The sequence below is a fragment of the Gavia stellata genome, chromosome 19, assembly GCF_030936135.1.
Source record: "Gavia stellata isolate bGavSte3 chromosome 19, bGavSte3.hap2, whole genome shotgun sequence".
Lineage (NCBI taxonomy): Eukaryota > Metazoa > Chordata > Aves > Gaviiformes > Gaviidae > Gavia > Gavia stellata.
Genome location: NC_082612.1, coordinates 17,743,300 through 17,760,816, shown reverse-complemented (window position 1 = coordinate 17,760,816; position 17,517 = coordinate 17,743,300). Strand labels below are relative to the sequence as shown.

The following is a 17,517-nucleotide window of genomic DNA, read 5'->3' as shown; positions in this document are numbered from 1 at the left end:
TTTTATAGTTTTAATTGTGTGTCTGTGTCTAAATGTTGGGGTTTTTTTAATTTAAAAAAAAAAAGTAAGTAAGAAAGAAAAAATCCTATCTAAGCATATATGTTGTAAGGTATTTCCATATGATCTTCCAAAGAGATACTATACTGTGTGGTAATTTGTTTTAAAGAATGCTTTCAGCAATTCAGTAGCTGGGAATCCTAATAAAAATAATAATAAAAAAAAGAATGATATGATGTCAAAGATATGTACAGGTCTTTTCTTGATTGAAAGTTCTAATTAAGTGAATCGAGGAAAATTAACTGAAATTAGCTGTCAGAAAGTCACATTTAAATGAGTGATGATCTGGTGTGGCAGTAAACATTTAAATGATATAAATTGCCATTTAAGTGTATGGTTTAATGTTTGTCATGCATTAATATGACATGAGACTGCAGTGACAATCAAGCAGCTTGCTCTAATTTGAACATATTTAGGGCTTTTGTGTGGAGTGCACCACACAAATTAAGACAATTGCTGGTTTTATGTGTCAATTTAAATGTTGTTTTCAGGCATCGGTTAATGAAACAAACCCATCATTTTTGTGTGCAAATTGCAGAGTGATTTCCTTGGTTTTCAGATTAATTTTAGCTTCCTCGGCTCAAAATTAGGAATTTCCTTTACAAGGAAAATGCCATTCGTTCCGTTAGATGAAGGGAATATCAGACTTTGTTACGTTGTTTCATTTGCTCATTCAAATAAGAAATATATTGAATCCTCTATATAAAATAGAGAAAGCAAATCCTGCTAGTGGTTTAATCTAGATGAATTAACTCTTTAGATGACAATGTTTTTTAATTTGTCTTTTAATATATTTGTGCTTTAATATATTTGTGCATTATGGAGAGATTTGCTATTGTTTGGATGCTTTTGTCTTGGGGATTGTGTTGCAACTGGATAACATCTTCAGAAAAGTGGCTTAATCATTCAGCGTAGTACCGTTTCTGTACAGGTTTGTGTAAGAGGTATATACAAGAAATGCCTAAAAGTAATAGCAAGTTGATATTCCAGCATGTTAAATAATTTGTACCCTAACATCCCTAGTTAGTTCAGTTTCCCCAAGTCTATCAATCTTCTCTCTGTCGGTCAGAATCAAATTATCGTGCTGTTACTACTCACCGTGCAGATCACACAGAAAAGCAGAATTTCATCGTGAGAGTTCATAAAAACATAGCCCAGCTGTCCATAAATGCATAAATGCCTTTTCCCTTATTCCCACTATTACAGTGTAAAAAGCAAGGTCTCCTGGTCAGCGGGAAGTAGAGCAGGGCATGAGACGCTGGCATCTATCACAGGACCCACCTTTCTTTTGGACAGAACGTCTAAAATACTGTTATCAATTCTGGACTTGTTAAGATAATTTTGTACGCTAATTAAAAAAATACTTCTACTGCTACTAAATGATGAGTATCTGGCAAACTCAAGTTTACATGTTTTGTGTGTGTTTTTTTCACAGGCCTTAGAAAGTGAGTTTGTTTCCTGCCAGCTTCACCAGTGGATTGATCTGATTTTTGGCTACAAACAGCAAGGGCCAGAGGCTGTTAGGTCCCTGAATGTATTCTACTATTTGACTTATGAAGGAGCTGTTAATTTAAGTTCAATAACGGATTCCGTATTGAGAGAGGTAAGTTTGTACTTTAAATATAGGAAAGGAAAATCTTTGTTAACTGCTGCAGTGTTGAAAGCGTAGACTCCACGTTGTTCAAGGCTACCGGCGAATGTTCAAATCTTTGTGTTCCTTTGTGGTTTGGCTATAGGCCAGTCAAATGCAAGGTGCCTGAACCAGTTGTCACAGCATGCAAAATTAAGAGAACAAGCATGCAAGTTGTTCTTAAACTTTGTGTGCCTGGATTCAGCACAAACTGGATGCCAGTATAAAAATAAACATTCAAGGATTGCTTCAGTTGCTTAGGGCAGTCATTTTGTTCACTAATACTGGATCTTAATGGCAGAAGACAGTGAGCAACCTTGATTTGGCTTGCACTTTTGAACTTACTTTTACAGTTTGCACAGTTCTCTTTTAGTGCAATCCTGCATATGTAGCGCACATCAAACACCATAGTTTTGTACCTTCCATTATTTTTATTTGGCTTGCTATCAAATTAATAACAACTTGTCCTCTATTTTTCGTATGCAGAAGTAAATATTTAAACATCGGAAAGATCAGTAGTCTCACTTAGACTCAGCTCCATTCAGAAAAATCTATGTGCTAAAGTATCCCTTAGGATATTGTGGGCTTAAAGACTCCCCCCTCCTCCATCTAAACAGCTGTTTAAAAAAAAAAAAAAGGACAGGGTGGGGTGGGTGATTAAAACAGATTTTTGGTCGGTTTTAGGTTCTCTGTACAGACAATACATTGGTATCAATTATAGCTGCAAGTATATTATAGAATAAATGTAACTGGTACTTTGTTACGAAATATTCTGAGTCCCTGAGAACAAAGTAATATGAATGCTATCAACAGTTTTATTTAAAAGGGTGGCTAGACATATACCAACAGGGGATATATGTGTGAACTGAATGAAAACAAGAATGAAGACATTTCTGCTTACAAATACTGAGTTTGAAGTTCACTGTAGAATTCTAGGCTAATCCTAATCGAAGGTTTTGTTATTTATTGCTTATTGAAAGAAGGTCTGAGAAGTAAGAAATTGTTATTTTAAATAGTACTATTTTCTCTGTACGTACTGGCCATCTGACTGTTTGGGGCACCTTCATAGAATCATGGTTTGGGTTGGAAGGGACCTTAAAGATCATCTGGTTCCAACCCCCCTGCCATGGGCAGGGACGCCTTCCACTAGACCCGGTTGCTCAAAGCCCCGTCCAACCTGGCCTTCAACACTGCCAGGGTTGGGGCACCCACAGCTTCTCTGGGCAACCTCTTCCAGTGCCTCACCACCCTCATGGTGAAGAGTTTTTTCCTAATATCTAATCTAAATCCACCCTCTTTCAGCTTAAAGCCATCACCCCTTGTCCTATCACTACATACCCTTGTAAGAAGTCCCTCTCCAGCTTTCTTGTACGCCCCTTCAGGTACCAGAAGGCTGCTAGAAGGTCTCCCCGGAACCTTCTCTTCTCCAGGCTGAACACCCCAACTCGCTCAGCCTGTCTTTGTAGGAGAGGTGCTCCAGCCCCCTGATCATCTTTGTGGCCCTCCTCTGGACTCGCTCCAACAGGTCCATGTCCTTCTCATGTTGGGGGCCCCGCAGCTGGATGCAGCACTCCAGGTGGGGTCTGACGAGAGTGGAGTAGAGGGGCAGAATCGCCTCCCTCAACCTGCTGGTCATGCTTCTTTTGATGCAGCCCAGGATACGGTTGGCTTTCTGGGCTGCGAGCGCACATTGCTGGCTCATGTCGGGCTTCTCATCAGCCAACACCCCCAAGTCCTTCTCCTCGGGGCTGCTCTCAATCCATTCTCTGCCCAGCCTGTATTTGCACTTGGGATTGCCCCGACCCACCTTGACAGACTCTGTAGAGAAAGTCACTTCGTAGCAACACTGTAGGTTGTAGCTGACTTGTGGGTGCAGTGGAAAGGTTTGGGGGCAATGCAGGGCATGTAGCGGTACACAAGGACTGGCTTAAGTACCAGAAGTGAGGGCTGGATGTCGTCATTACGTGGGTTGCCGTCAGTCTGCAGACTGCATCTTGGTCCACTTTGAGCTAAACTATAGATGTTGCACATAAATATATTTAATTGAGCTGAGAAAAGAGATACTGGAACACTTGGCGCTTAAGAAAAAATGTCATCATCTGGGCTTGAAACAGTTATTGACCCAAGAATACTTAGATGTTCACCCTGTCATGTTTTCATTTCATTGATAAAGTTTGTCCGCTGTACACTGACAAGGAACTATTCTTACCTTCTAAGAGTATTTATTAGACTCTGGAAGTGCTAGGTTTAACTGTGAGCTGAAAAACAGACGGGGCATTGTGTGTAATTTGTTCTTAATTTTGGTATTAAATGAACCATCATTGAACCATCATTTATGAAACTAATAATTGAAGTAATACTAATCAAAACAGTGCTCTGCCACACACAATTTTTATGTGGTTTTTAGTTTTTCTAGAACAGTTCTATTATCAGTTTAACTGTGTTATCAGTTTATCTGTTCTACTTGTGTCATAGCCTAAAAAAAAAGTAATTTAAGACCAGGGAAGTTACAAATCTGTCTGGAAGTGTGGATCATCTCAGTTAGAGGTGCATTCACATTGTACTTTTATATATATATTAATATATTTTGTTACCAAATCTGTTGAATTTGTCATGTTTTTATTGTACTTCACTACAATGTTTCTTATTTTTGAGTTGTTCCACGCTGCCTGAACTGAGCGGGGTATAAAAATGAAAACAGGAGAGGGAGAACAGCAGTGTTGTTGAGTTCATAATGATGGCTTAGCTTAGCAGCAGCAGAATTTCGAAACACTACTGATGGTGTCGAAAATACATGCTGATGAATGCAGGCAGCAGAATGAACGATATCTTGTAGCACTTTCATTCCGAGTTACTTGAAGATTGGTCCAAGGGAATATTTTTATTTAGTATTTTTAAGCAGGTCAGTAAAACAGTAAAAAGACTCTTATTTAGTTAGGTATCCCTTGCTATTTACATGTATTTTGTAAAGCGTATTTTTTTGTTATGTAAATGCGTACATGTAATTTGAAATGGTACATATGATCAGCTCTGATATGATATTGACAGCGCAGAGATTTAAGGACTATCATCACCAACGGTGAGTTATTCTGGTTTCACTTACGAGTAGAGATGAAAGTAATAAAAAATCTGTTTGTGTGTATATCTATGTGCATAATCATTCTATATCTATGTGCTAAATGAATTTATCATGCACCTTTGACAGCCTCACCTTCTTCCTGCTTACTAATCCATCTCCCTGAGGACCTGCAGTAACGTTCTGTACTGCCGAGCAGCTTCAATCAGCGTTTATTTTTCTCCTTCAGTCAGCTTGCCAGAAAATATTTCTTCTTTTCTGCACCAAATTCCTGGTTAGAGGCCAAATGAGTTTCTGATCTGGACAATTAACAGTATTTTTAGGCAGGCATGACACCTCAGATTTAGTATGTGTTTATTAGGCAACTATTAAACCGGAAATTTTATTCTGGATTGCCTCGTTTCAGAAGGGATGCTTTTGGCTTTCTCCTCTCAATAAGGTTCAGGGTTTGGGTCTTTAAATCTTGACAGCTGTAGCAGAAAATATATTTTTATTTGCAAACCTGAAACAAGGAGAGGCTTCTGTATAATCTGAGAGATGCAGGTTACTGAGGCTTTTAGGTATCATATGGAAATAATAGCATGTGCTTAAACCATGGCAATTTCTCCACAGAGATGGTCTGTGCTAAGCCTGGACCACATCAGTAATGAGAAGCCTATGATGCATGTGTTTCTGAAGTATCTTCACAGATACATGTATGGATGTTGGTGACCTAACTCATCAGGAGAGGCCACACACAGAATAATAGTGGAAGGAACTGAGGAGTGGAGGAGTTTAGGTTAATGCAGAATTTCCTTAGGTCTCCTAAATGGCTCCAACTGGCACCTTTATTTTTATAGGCAGTCAGGTTATATATATTACAAGAAGGAAGCACTCGTCTAGGAAGGAAAACTACTTGATTAAAACCATATTCCACCTTTCTTTTTTTTAAACTGAAAATGTAGAACTTTTACATCCTCTCATACTGCTGTGAACAATTTTTTCCTGCCATTCTTTCTGCCTATGGGAATAAAGGAAGTAAAGTATTTTGAAAGGATCTGACTCCTATAATACAAAATTTTAAACTAAAATGCAAACCATGGGCCACATGCTACCTTTTGGCAGATAAACCCTGGGGAGTGCAAAGCTTGCATAATTCAAAGGCGAATCTCAGGGGGAGGGGAGCGGATCAAGAGAGAAGGGTAGAGTCGCAGCCAGTGGGGGAAGGGAACTGCAGCCCGGAGAAGCCAGGCAAGAGATCCAGTGTATCTGCTGGTGTATCTGTGCACTGCTCGTCCCTGCAGAGACCATTCCTTCCTCCTCCTCTTTTTTCCTCGAGCCATTTTAGCAGCATTGTCATTGACTCCGATCCTTGCACTTGTGTATCTTGCTGAAGGCAGTTACAGCTGCAGAGGGAAGTTGCTGTTCAATTGACAAGCAGTAAATATCCCACCTCCTTCCAGTGGAAAATACGGTGTTTGCCAGCAGAGGTGTGCTATATGACTTACCTTCTGTTGACTCGTTCTTGAACACCACGTTTTGATCTGTGGAACTCCCAATCACAAGATCTGCCATGGAAGGGCTTTTTTGTTGCCTGTATGGAAGAGGCAAGGAGTCACGGCAGCACAGATAAATGTCATCCAGCCGTTCTGGAGAGAATTCACAGCACCTTCTTATCACAAATTCTGCTCTCTTTTTTTGCAATAGCTGTCCAAGAACGGGGGAAAGAAAAAAAAAATAAGTAGAATTAGATTGAAGCCATTCAGACAAGCAACTGATTAAGAAGTGAAGCACAATCCATAGGAAATAATTTGTATCTTGGACTGATTTGTGGATATTCCATTAGTGTCTTAATCGGAAGAATAGAAATTCCTCTTGTTTCTGGCATAGTGTAACAAAGGTTGATCGTGAATCTGGGCTGCACTCAGAGTTCCTAATTAAAAGTCATTTCTCCACTGATACCCCGATGTAGCTAGCGTAAACACTGGGTAAGTGTAAAGAAAAGAGGTGAAGGTAATAGCGGGAAGGCAAAATATTACTTGGAGAATACGTCATTGATTTACTACAGAAACCCCTGAACCTGAGGAAGCATACTAAATTTTGTACCATGCTTATCAAAATGCACCTACCCATATTCTTTAAATAATTTTTAAAATATCATCTGATATGATCTTTGTAGGCAGCAATTCAGGAAGAACTGACTATTTTTAAATTAGCAATAATAGTTTGAAAAAGCTGAGAATAAGTCCCATCCAGTTAATACCCCGCATACTTTCCTTAAGTGATTTGCTTTTAGCCTTAGACGATTCAGTTGTTTTATACTTCTTCCTTTGAAGAGAAGGTGCCTTTTCATTACGTGAAGGCAGGCTGTTTAACATTAGGAAGCACAGCTTTCTCCGTTCTGCTGGCACCTTTCTTTCTACTGTTGATATTTTATTTCCATATGAACTGAGGAGTTTCAAAAATTGTGAAGAATCAGCTTGGACATAGCATTTGATATGTTGTTTGAATGTGCCACTTCTGATTATATAAAGAGAGGAAATAATTCTTTTATTTTCAGTTTTAAGGCACATGGGATAAATTATTTTATGGATAATAGCTTTTAAATGTTGCCCAAGATTAATATCTTTGGGTAAGTTTTATGCATCTCAGACCTATCTCTTACGAGGCTAATTTTATTTTTAAATATTTACAGTTTGAGAGACTTCTGTGCTTTCCAAAAGAAGTTACAAGGATGTTTAGTTTACATGACCCCAGTTTCATGACAGCAGTAGCAGATCTGATATCTTATCCCAGAGAAAGCATTTTTGGCCTCTCTTTTAGCTGTGTTCCTGGTGGGAGTTAATAGCATATTTCAGCTCTTACTCAGCTGGAGTACTCTGACAGCAGTGAATCTTTCACAAAGTATAAACACGATTTGTATTTATAGCATAGTTAACATTTACTAAATAGTTGGGAAAACGATCAGTCTGTTTTTAGCAGGTTGGGCAACAGTCTTTGTTGTGGCTGCGCTGGGTTTTAAAAAGTAGGATAAAGCGATTATAAACTACTGTCGCAGAGCAGTAAATTTAGATGTGCTGAATTCGGTAAGTAACGAAGTCACACAGGCAAAATTCAAAGTACTGCAGAAACAATCTTTGAACCATCTCTGGCCAGACGTGTGGTGCACAGATGGCATGCTTGACGTTGTACAGCACAGGAACAGTGTGAAAAGCCAAATAAATGTTAAGAATCGGTCTAATTGCAAATCTCTATTAAAATCCCGTTATATGGAACCAGAATTAAGAAGAATGTATTTAGAGGACGCATACTGATTTCAGGGCTAAGGAGAGGTGGACTTGTCAGCTGTGGCCAAACCGGTGCCCTGGTCTTCTCTGGCGAAGGTATGCGGGGCAGGACTGCGAAGCGCAGGCAGGGCCTCCGATGCCGCTGCGGGTGGGATGTGCCACTGCTGCGTGAAAGCAGCTTGTCTGGGCATCGGGCCTCTCCCGCGAGAAGATGAAGTATTTTCCTCTGGTAACAGGAGCATTAAAATAACAGGAGCACCATTCCTGCCCCCGGTTTGTATCATTTACCTTTTAATTCTCACATCTCAGCTCACGCTGTGACCTCTCTGTGGTGTTGGAGTAAACAGGCGAAACGAGCACAAGCGAGCATTGGCTCTGATATCTGGGAGGTGTGGCACTTCTTTGATTCTGTTTAGCCTGGAGTTTGACATAACGAATGGGGGTTTACTGCCCTTTGTCTTAACTTATGTATTTACTACAGCGCTTAGAAACAGGCATAAAAGTAGGCAGCTAGGTTTCGATCCAGAAAAATATTTGACCTGGATGTTCTCTTTTGTCCTTCATTACAGAGGAGATTCTAATTTTATTTGGTGCTTCTGCTTCTCTGTCCAGCAGGAAAAAGAGTGCTATTTTAGAGTTAATTGAAGTAGGGCTGAGATGCCTTGATGTACAAGGATTAAAAAAATAAGAGTCAAACAGCTGGAAGTAGTAAAGCTTTTTGGGAGGAGGTAACTCATGTAAATTAGTTCTTCAGCTCTGCTTTTTTCTCAGCCCCTGATTGAAATTCAAAGGATCGAAATTTTCAGTGCAGTTAGTTCCCTCACCTCTTCTTGCTTGACCTGTCTTGTGGATCTATCAGAGCCGGGGAGGCCCTGAGACCCCCTGGGCTCTTTACGTTTTCATTTGTGCCTGGCTGGTCAGTCTTAGATAGCTGACCTATTTGGTGGCTAGCATTAAATAAGAAAGAGTAATCAAAAGGTAAACAAGGGATGCAAAAAATCGATGGTCATAATCCTTCAAAACCAACTTTTTTGAATGGGAAGTATTTCCATTTTTTTAACTTTATTTTTCTCTTCCGTACGTGGAAAGGATGAGATACACTAGTGTATAATAGCTGCAGTTATCATACACTGAGTCATCTAGCCTCGAATCAAACTGGGAAGTGACCAGGCTACAAAAATGTCATTATTTTTTGTGTCATCAGCACGCTTTGATTATTCGCAGGCTCTTTATGCGATCCAAACGGTATCTGTATTGACTTTCACAATAATTGGGAAACTAAAAATTTTTGTTTGGGGTGTTTTCATTGCTTTTGCTCATTGCAGCCCAGGGTGCCTAGCTCACCAGTGTTCCCACTGCCTCTGCAGGTGTGGTGTGTATTATGCTAGTTATTAGTATAACTACTAATACTACAAACTGTAGTAATACTACAAACTGTATTATATTAGTTATATTTCAACAATAGCTGCTTCTTGAGTGAGCAAGCTTGCAGTCATGCCGAAGGTGCATTTCCTCAAGCAGTGTCCAAAAATCAAGTCTCAGTTAAACATTACGTTTTATTAAACGATAACAAAACGTTCATTCATTACAGTAGGACACTCTGAGATAATATTGTACTTGTACTTTGAAAACAGCAAGTTTGATCTTGCAGGTGGTAATTATGACTTAGTTTAAATAACTGTATTTCTTAGCTTAGCAAGATGAGTTACTTGTTCTTCTTCACAACCGTTACAGATTCTGAAAGGTGATCAGGAAAGATGGCTTAAAGACCATTAAATGTTGGATTTTTACATCAGTATATTAACTTCCTTCAGATTGAAATGTTTTATTTTAACGAAGCTTTTTAATTTAATAAATAGAGATAGCATCAAAGTTGAAGAAATTCCGTGGAATGCTAACAGATTGGAACAGATTGCTTTTTTCCAGAGGAAAATTTGGAGTCAGCTAAGTAGCAAGTAGACAGTGTGAAGGTAGCAAGTTTTCAAGGTGATGTTTAGCTATTTAGAGGAGTGAATGAATAATGCCAGAAATTGATGAAGTTTCAAGGTATTGCACATGGCAATGCCACTACTTTCTATGTGATAATTATTGATTTTTGAACGAAAGCAATGAGTTGCTCTCTTGAAATCTTCAGCTGCCACAGTGAAGAGAGACACGAGGCAGTTTTGGTTGTGGCGCTCAAATAAAATTGAGACCGTTATATTTAAAAAAACTAGCCCCAGAGTTGCTTAGGAGTTTGCTTATACTGAATCCAGTTTTATTTGCGGGTCTTTAAATTCATCTTAACTTGCTTTTTAGACTCTTTTCCCTTTTTATTTTGTCAGTCTCTTTGAAGTACTACCAGACCTGTTTTTCTAGTTCTAGTTTTTTTATCTGCTTCTTTCCAGTAGCCAAAGATTTAGGTGTTTTGAATGAGCACATCAGTGCTCCAGACAGAGATACTGTTTGAAATTATCCATGAACCCAGTGCCTCTGAACATTATTGAGTGACATTTGTTTCTGTTGGTTGTGTCTGCTCTGACTAACTGGTTTCTTTCAGATTGGCAGCTGGGATTACGCTGCCGTAGACGGACAGCTGCATGAACTGGAGATTGCAGCCAGGCCCTGCTATGCCTCTCTTTAATACGCCTGGAATGTATATATTCAGATTGGAGCAACTTGCGTGGCCCTGAGGGGGATCTATTTGTATTCTCACAAACTCTGATTACTTCCTGGTTTACTTTAATGACTGCCATGTAATTGTCGTACTGATTTTTCTGGACAAAGAGACTTCATTTTTCTTTATTCTCACAGAAAATTTCTTACTGTAGTTTAAGAGCTGGCTTAGGGGTTTTGTTTTTAAAGGTGTGGTGGGAGGTATGCTTTTTTTTTTTCTCTGATGTGAACACAGAAGAAAGTCTTTCATATCTTGAATCTCAAATAGCTTTGAGAAAAAAAAAAAAATCCTTTGTAGGGTAACACCCCCCTGACCCCCGGGGATTGATAGTACTTTGGATTTAATAAATAACAAGTGGTTAGACTAGTAACCAACTTCTGAACAGACAACTATGGTATTTTGAGCAGACGGAAGGAACTGAAATTAAAAAAAAAAAAAAAGAGGAAAATATACAAAATATGTTGTTTTTGCAAGGAAGCTCCAAGGAAGGAAAAAAACCCCTATGCTTCATTGATGCTCGATGGCTTTCATTTCTACATTTTTGCGTTGGTTTCCTGTGAAGGAGGCGTGCCCAATTTGGTTACGTGTATCCCTGATGCACCGCGGCAGGCAAGGGTTGTGCACTTTTTACTTCATGCCTGCTTGCTCTGGTGCTCTAATAATGTCCCCCTCCGCAGGCTGTTGACAGTATTTCTGCCCACGCTTCAGCTCTGAGGCCATAAACCTGTGTTGCTTGAGTTGGAGTAGTAAGGGCATTAGTGGGCTGCAACAGGCACCTTTTACACTCCGCTTGGTTACCAGAAGGTACATCGCAAACCTTTTGCAGGCGTGTTTAATGATACCTAGAGAACAGTATGTAACTCTTGATCTTGTAGTATCCTTTCTTTAGCCTTTCTTCTGTCCGTGCACACTTCCCTCCCCTGCCATTTGTTAGATTTCAAAGATAGTGTAGGCAGTTTTCTTTAAACCGGTATGTTAAGTGAATAGTGCAATGGTAAAACAAAAAATTGAAGTGATTCGATATAAAAGGGTTGATTTGCGAAGTCAAAGCAAGAGAAAGGTTTCTCTGGTTTGGCATGAAGAAATCAGGCTGGTCATTTTATTTTTAAAACAGCGGATGGGAGTGTGTGAATTTATGACACTAACATTTGAGCGCTGTATTTTTTCCCCGGGTTAAGTGTAGTGCAATATCCCCAGGGCAGGTGTACAGTCAGCAAGCACATACATTGCCTGTGTCAGAAAAGCATTTTGCCCATTTTTCACATTCATGATCTAACGGGGATTGTTAGGAAACAAGGGGAGATGGTACTACAAAGAGCTTCTCTTCCATAATCTTTAGTCTGTTTTCAGCAATTTTATCTAATTGTTATGAGTCATGCTTGTTCTCTGGCTAGCGTTATCCGTGTCTCTGTAGTCCGTGAGGAATTTCACTAAGAATCTTAACCGTAGGACTGTGAGTGACTGTCTGGTCAGAAGAGGTTTTCTGATCACTTGTGATCAGAGCTTGATTTTAATCACTGTCCCATGGGGAAAGGTAGCTAGTCAGTTGGCCGCTAAGCCATTCAACTTCACTGTCTGAGGGGAAACCTGTCAAATATTCTGCGTTCTCTGGTGCTGTAAAGGAACATCTGGGTGGAAGGAAAGGGAAAGCAAGTAATCATAATTGCATATCACTCAAGCCAGTAGAAATCACTGAGGAACATGTGTGTAAACCTTTTTGAATATTGGAAAGTGAGGTAGGAGCGGCAGAGAGCCAAAGTAATTATTTTTGCAAGGGCTGTTATTTTCTGGACATAAATACTGGGTAGAAAGATGGAGGATGAACCCAAAACATTTTCTGTCCCTAACACGTATGCTGAAAGAATATGTGTTACAATGCACGGTGTTGTTTCACCTGGCTTTTCAAATGTTGGGCAATTAAATCTTACAGATTTGAGAAGTAACTGGAAATACTTCGCTGTAGATCTGTAAAGCCATAGTGACTGAAAGTAGCCTCTTCGTAGCGAACGGTAAGGTTGGAGCTTGTCGTGTGTTCAGACAGAGGCGTGCATTTTAACGTGGTATGCTGTGCCGTTAGACTCCTCAGACAGTTTGGTGTTTTGTGTCTGAGCAGGCATGATGAAAGCAACTCTGAGCTAGTCTCTTTAAGGGTCTTTAAATCTAGAGTTAAATGGTGTATGTCTTGCCTTTTAACTATATGGGCCTTCATTTCAGGATTTGAGTTCAGAACTGGAGACCATTTCATTCTTTCTCTGTGACACTCACTGCAGTTTCCCCTCCACCCGCCCTCCCTCCCTCATATTTAATTTTATAGTTCTTTCAGACATAAACATGAAAAAAAAGCAATTTTGACTTAGTTTCTGAGTGTTGCTGCAAAGAAAAGTAACAAACATCTGTTTTTACCTTAACTGCATCCATATGTTCAACCTCCCCATCACCCTCCTTCCCCAAAAATTTACAGCCGTATTTGGTGGGTACTGCATTCTGTTGAATTAACTTTCTTCACAGTTAGATTAGAGGGTAGGTTCAGAGACTGAAAATATCTGTACTAAGCAGTGGCCAAAAGCTACATTATAGCTAAGGCAAGTTTTCAAGTTTTTCACTCTTCCTCTTTTAATTTACTTCCCTATTCCCCCTCTCCCCTTCCCACCCCCCAAGAAAAGAAGAGATGATCCAGGAGACTTTTTTAGGGACAGATTATTGTGGTAATCGGGTAAATGTTAACCTGTGAAATTTGCTTATGGCTTTCATACTTATAAATTAATTAACATTCGCAATACCATGTTTATCATATAAGTATGTGGTTTGAGCTGCATACTGTGTGGATTATTGTAAAGGGTTGCTTACCTTGTTTCATTTTATTACTTCTTGTTGTAGCATCTGGAACAATTCCGGCCTTACCACAGTTTTGTTTTTGTAGAGGATTAACAGCAAGAAGGCTATTTTACTGAGATATTTGAGAAACAGTGAAACAAAATGTTGAATGATACTATCTTTTACTTTATGGTATGCAGCATGTGTTCAGATATAAGAGTTTGCAGAACTAAACATAACTTTCAAACAAAAGTTATTCCTTTCCAGTTATACAGTGCCTTTAATAGATGTGAAGCTAGTTGTGCAAATCTCCCAAATTTCTACCTACAATAATCTAAATGGTTGTATGGTCCAGAGGGATTCAGCAATGTGAGAACACAGGCCCTTCCTCTGCCACTAGAAGCAGCTGGCCGTCTCTTACTAATACCGACTAATGCTAGTAATACCTTTTTCAAGAAAACTAAGTTAGAAGCGGGCTGTAGTTTGTTAGAAAGTGAGTTGATGACTTTTTGACTGATGGTCATTTTATTGTATATTCTCAGGTAAGCGGTAGGTTGTTTTCTTCAAAGGAGAGAATTAATTATCTCTCTGAGCAGAAGATTCCCTGCTCCTTGCTGCTTTACTTGGACAGGTTGAACAAAAGTCTGAGTGACATCTGGTGCCTAAAACGCCCTGTATTTCTGTTGTTATGTAAATTGGGAGAATGGGGATTGATTCTAGCTCCACTATCACATGTTTCTGCTGACAGAGGGAGGTCATCTTGCATCCTTCTGTATGTGATCCTTCTGACTGAGACATCGTCAGAACATGGAGTTGACATCTGGATTGACTTTGAATACAATCTGGGAAAAGGAAGGAATCATTTGGGGTTGCTAGTACGCTCTCTTGGTCATAATTAAGAAATGTTGAAGCTAAATAAAGAAATCTTTACTTTTTTTCTTGGTAATTAAAAGGAATGCAAAAGGTTTTTATGCTGAAGTCTAGCCACTATGTCTAGACATAATTGTTGCCTTTAGTCAACAGTTTTTCAAGTTTCTGTTGGATCTCCGAAGACATCAGTAAAGAGGACATACAGATACCAGTATCTGTGGCTTTACTTCATGTACAGTTTTGATGTTTTATGAAACGCTGTTACCTGTGGTAGGACATGATCTGAATGTTGTTTTTTCCCAGTTCTGTTGGCTACAAGGGGAAGATTGTGTCTTGTTGGTGACAAGGGGAAGATTGGCTATTGTAATCCTGGAAATGTAGGCTCTTGTATTTTTTGGAAGAACCAGATGGAACCTAATGAGTCTAAAAGACTTGTTTGTGCCAGGACTGTAAATCCCAAACTCAAGCTAGATCATAAACATGGATGTAGAAGCTGTCTGTTAAAGACTGAAAACGGAGAATTTGTGGTCCTCCAAGGCAGGCTTTGGCAAAATCATTGTCCCATTGGTCAGCAGTTTCACCAGGTCTGACAGAACACTGTGTGAAAACAGGCAGTGACTGTCCGCTTGCGGGCTGAGTAGAATATTTTATACTTGGTTTTAATATCCCAGAAGGATTCTCTTCTGCACTGAGGGTGGGTGGGAGACAAATAGCTGTGCTGCTGCTGCTGCTGTTGTGTGGTCTAGGAGTGGGATAATGATGAGCATCGTGTATGTGAGTAAGCAGTGGAATCATAACTGTGTCTCTTCCAGTTTTTATGTTGCTGGAAGGTGGTGAGTTCCTCTGAGTTCTGGGCTGTGGAAAATAGTGTTCTGACTGCTGATCTTTCATTGATTAAAGCAATTACAACATCTGATTTTTGTTCTACATCAGTTTGGGCTTTTGATATGACGAAGGTATTTGAAGTATTTGAAACGCTCTGCGTCAGTATGTGGTATCTTGTGTTTCATTTTCCCCTTCTTAGTACTGGCACTATGTGAGAGAGTATAGCATTGGGAATTAAGGAACATACCAGATTTCATGGGTAAGACAAAATTCTGACTCCCTTTGAATGCTGAACGTGGGCTATTTGGGAATGGAAGTTTCTATATTGGTCGTAACTCAATGTACAAGGAAGTGAACAAATCTGAAGCTTATTATTTCCTCATTTTATCTGTTCTATTTTCAGCTCTAAAAGAAATGCTTGGGAGTTGTGCTTCAAGAATATTTTATTAATTTTGAATAATATATTGGCTATATATTTTAGAGGAAATAAAGAGTAGATCCTATAGACTGTAGATTTGCCCTGAAGATTTTAACAAGCACAGAATAACTGACATCCAGGACTGTCTGCATTCTGCTCCTCCTGTGTTGTTCTGGTTCTGCCCTCAATGCAACGCAGAATTCCTATTTGCTAGTAAACGTGTTCCACTCAATCTGCAAGTAAATGTGGGCAAATCTTTTTAATGTGGATGTTTTGAAACTAACAGCTTTGTATGGAGAGAGTAGAGCTGCTGACTGGTATGCTGTTGCTTTGTTAATGCCTCATGTCTTAAGGGACCTCAAATTCTGTGCCCTTGTGATTCCCTTGATATCTCGAGTTACAAAAACCCAGATTTGAATTTTAATGTAGCATGTCTCATCACTAGAAAGGGGACTCTGATGGTCTTACTGAGCTTTAGGTTTTCACAAACCTGATACTGCTGTTCCTCAGAAAGTACTCATTGGATCACGGTGTGCGTATGTCAGATTTCAGCCAGCTTTTTGACGAGCTTACTTATTCACCAGTTCTTTGAAGATTAAGGTGCTTCCCAGAGTGGGCAAGAGTGTTAGAATCTGTCCATGGAGTAATTGCAACTCCTGTTCTGGTGACTTCAGATGTTTCAAAAGCCCTGCCAAATGTAATAAGGTCAAGTGTTTTGGATGGCATGTTTCCTATCAGAGCGTGATTATTTTTGATGATCTTAAAGCCTCAGGTGCATTCTGCTTTTGGTTTTGTTATTTCTGTAACAGGAGAACATGGTGTGTCCTAGTAATAGCCTTGATTATTATCTAAAAATAGTTGTTTCTAAGAATAACATCAGCATAAGTGTTATTCCATTGTCTCAAAAATTTTAATGGCTGGCTAAAATAGAACAGGAAATATACGTGTAGGGAGCCTCAAGGTGTGTTGAACCACGAAAAAGAAGAATCTCTGAGAGAAAAACGTGGTGTTCTAATAGCTAAAAAGTGGCTAGTGGTTTTCTGTTTTAGCATTCAAGCATCCCATTTAAAATGCTTTTTTGATGGGCCTGATTTTCAGGACTTCTTTTGAAAGTAGGACTTGCTGATGCCTCACCTTTGGTACTCAGGATCACTAAACACTTTTGAGAATGTAGGGCTCACGGCACCGTGCAACAGAGAAACTAAAGTATCGGCCCCCACGCAGTCCGTTGGCCCACAACGAATGCAAGGTAATTTGACTTCGTTTAGCTCACAGTGAAAGAGATTTAATCTAAGCTGAATGATTTAAGATCTTCTGTAGTATTAGCCTGTTTCTGTGGATAGTGCAGGGGCCTGGCTGACAAGAAAGAACTTGTTGAATTTTGGCTGCTTGATTTTATCTTTAAGCCAGTGGGCAGTAGGTGGCAACATGGAAAACTAGTTGGACATGCCTAGGCAAGAGGTGTAAGTTCACACATTTCAGAATAATTATTTTTAAGAAATCACTAAGCGTGAGATGATATTTTCATGTATGCCCTCTGAAGAAAGTGATAAAGCATGTTGCTGAAGGTACAGAGAAACTTTTAAAAAAAAATTGTCGCGTTGTATCTTCACATTCTCCTTTAAGCTGCATTTCGTCTCAGTCTTGCTGTCGGTAGTTTAATGCATCCTAAAGTTGTTTGCTCTTTTTCAGTAAAAATGAGAGTATGAAAAAAGCTTGGTGTCGCTTTCATTGTAGTTACTGCTGTGAAACTAAGCAATGGAGTTCTAATACAAAGTAGAACGCTTAATACCTATAGGAACTTTTTTAAAATTAACTTTTGTTTCTGACTTATGATACAAACAGGATAAGCCAGTGTTAGAAAGGAAAAATGGAGCCAATAAAGAGGGTTTCTGATTATAATAG

At 39.4% G+C, this 17,517-nt stretch overlaps 1 protein-coding gene across 1 annotated transcript in view; it reads left to right on the top strand.

Annotated features, from left to right (window-relative positions):
* Positions 1-17,517, top strand: part of LRBA (LPS responsive beige-like anchor protein) — a 426,037-nt gene that overhangs the window by 365,702 nt on the left and 42,818 nt on the right. Inside the window, exon 51 of the mRNA XM_059826740.1 lies at positions 1,493-1,660. Within this exon, the coding sequence (XP_059682723.1) occupies positions 1,493-1,660 (168 nt within the window). The remainder of the gene's footprint in view (positions 1-1,492; positions 1,661-17,517) is intronic.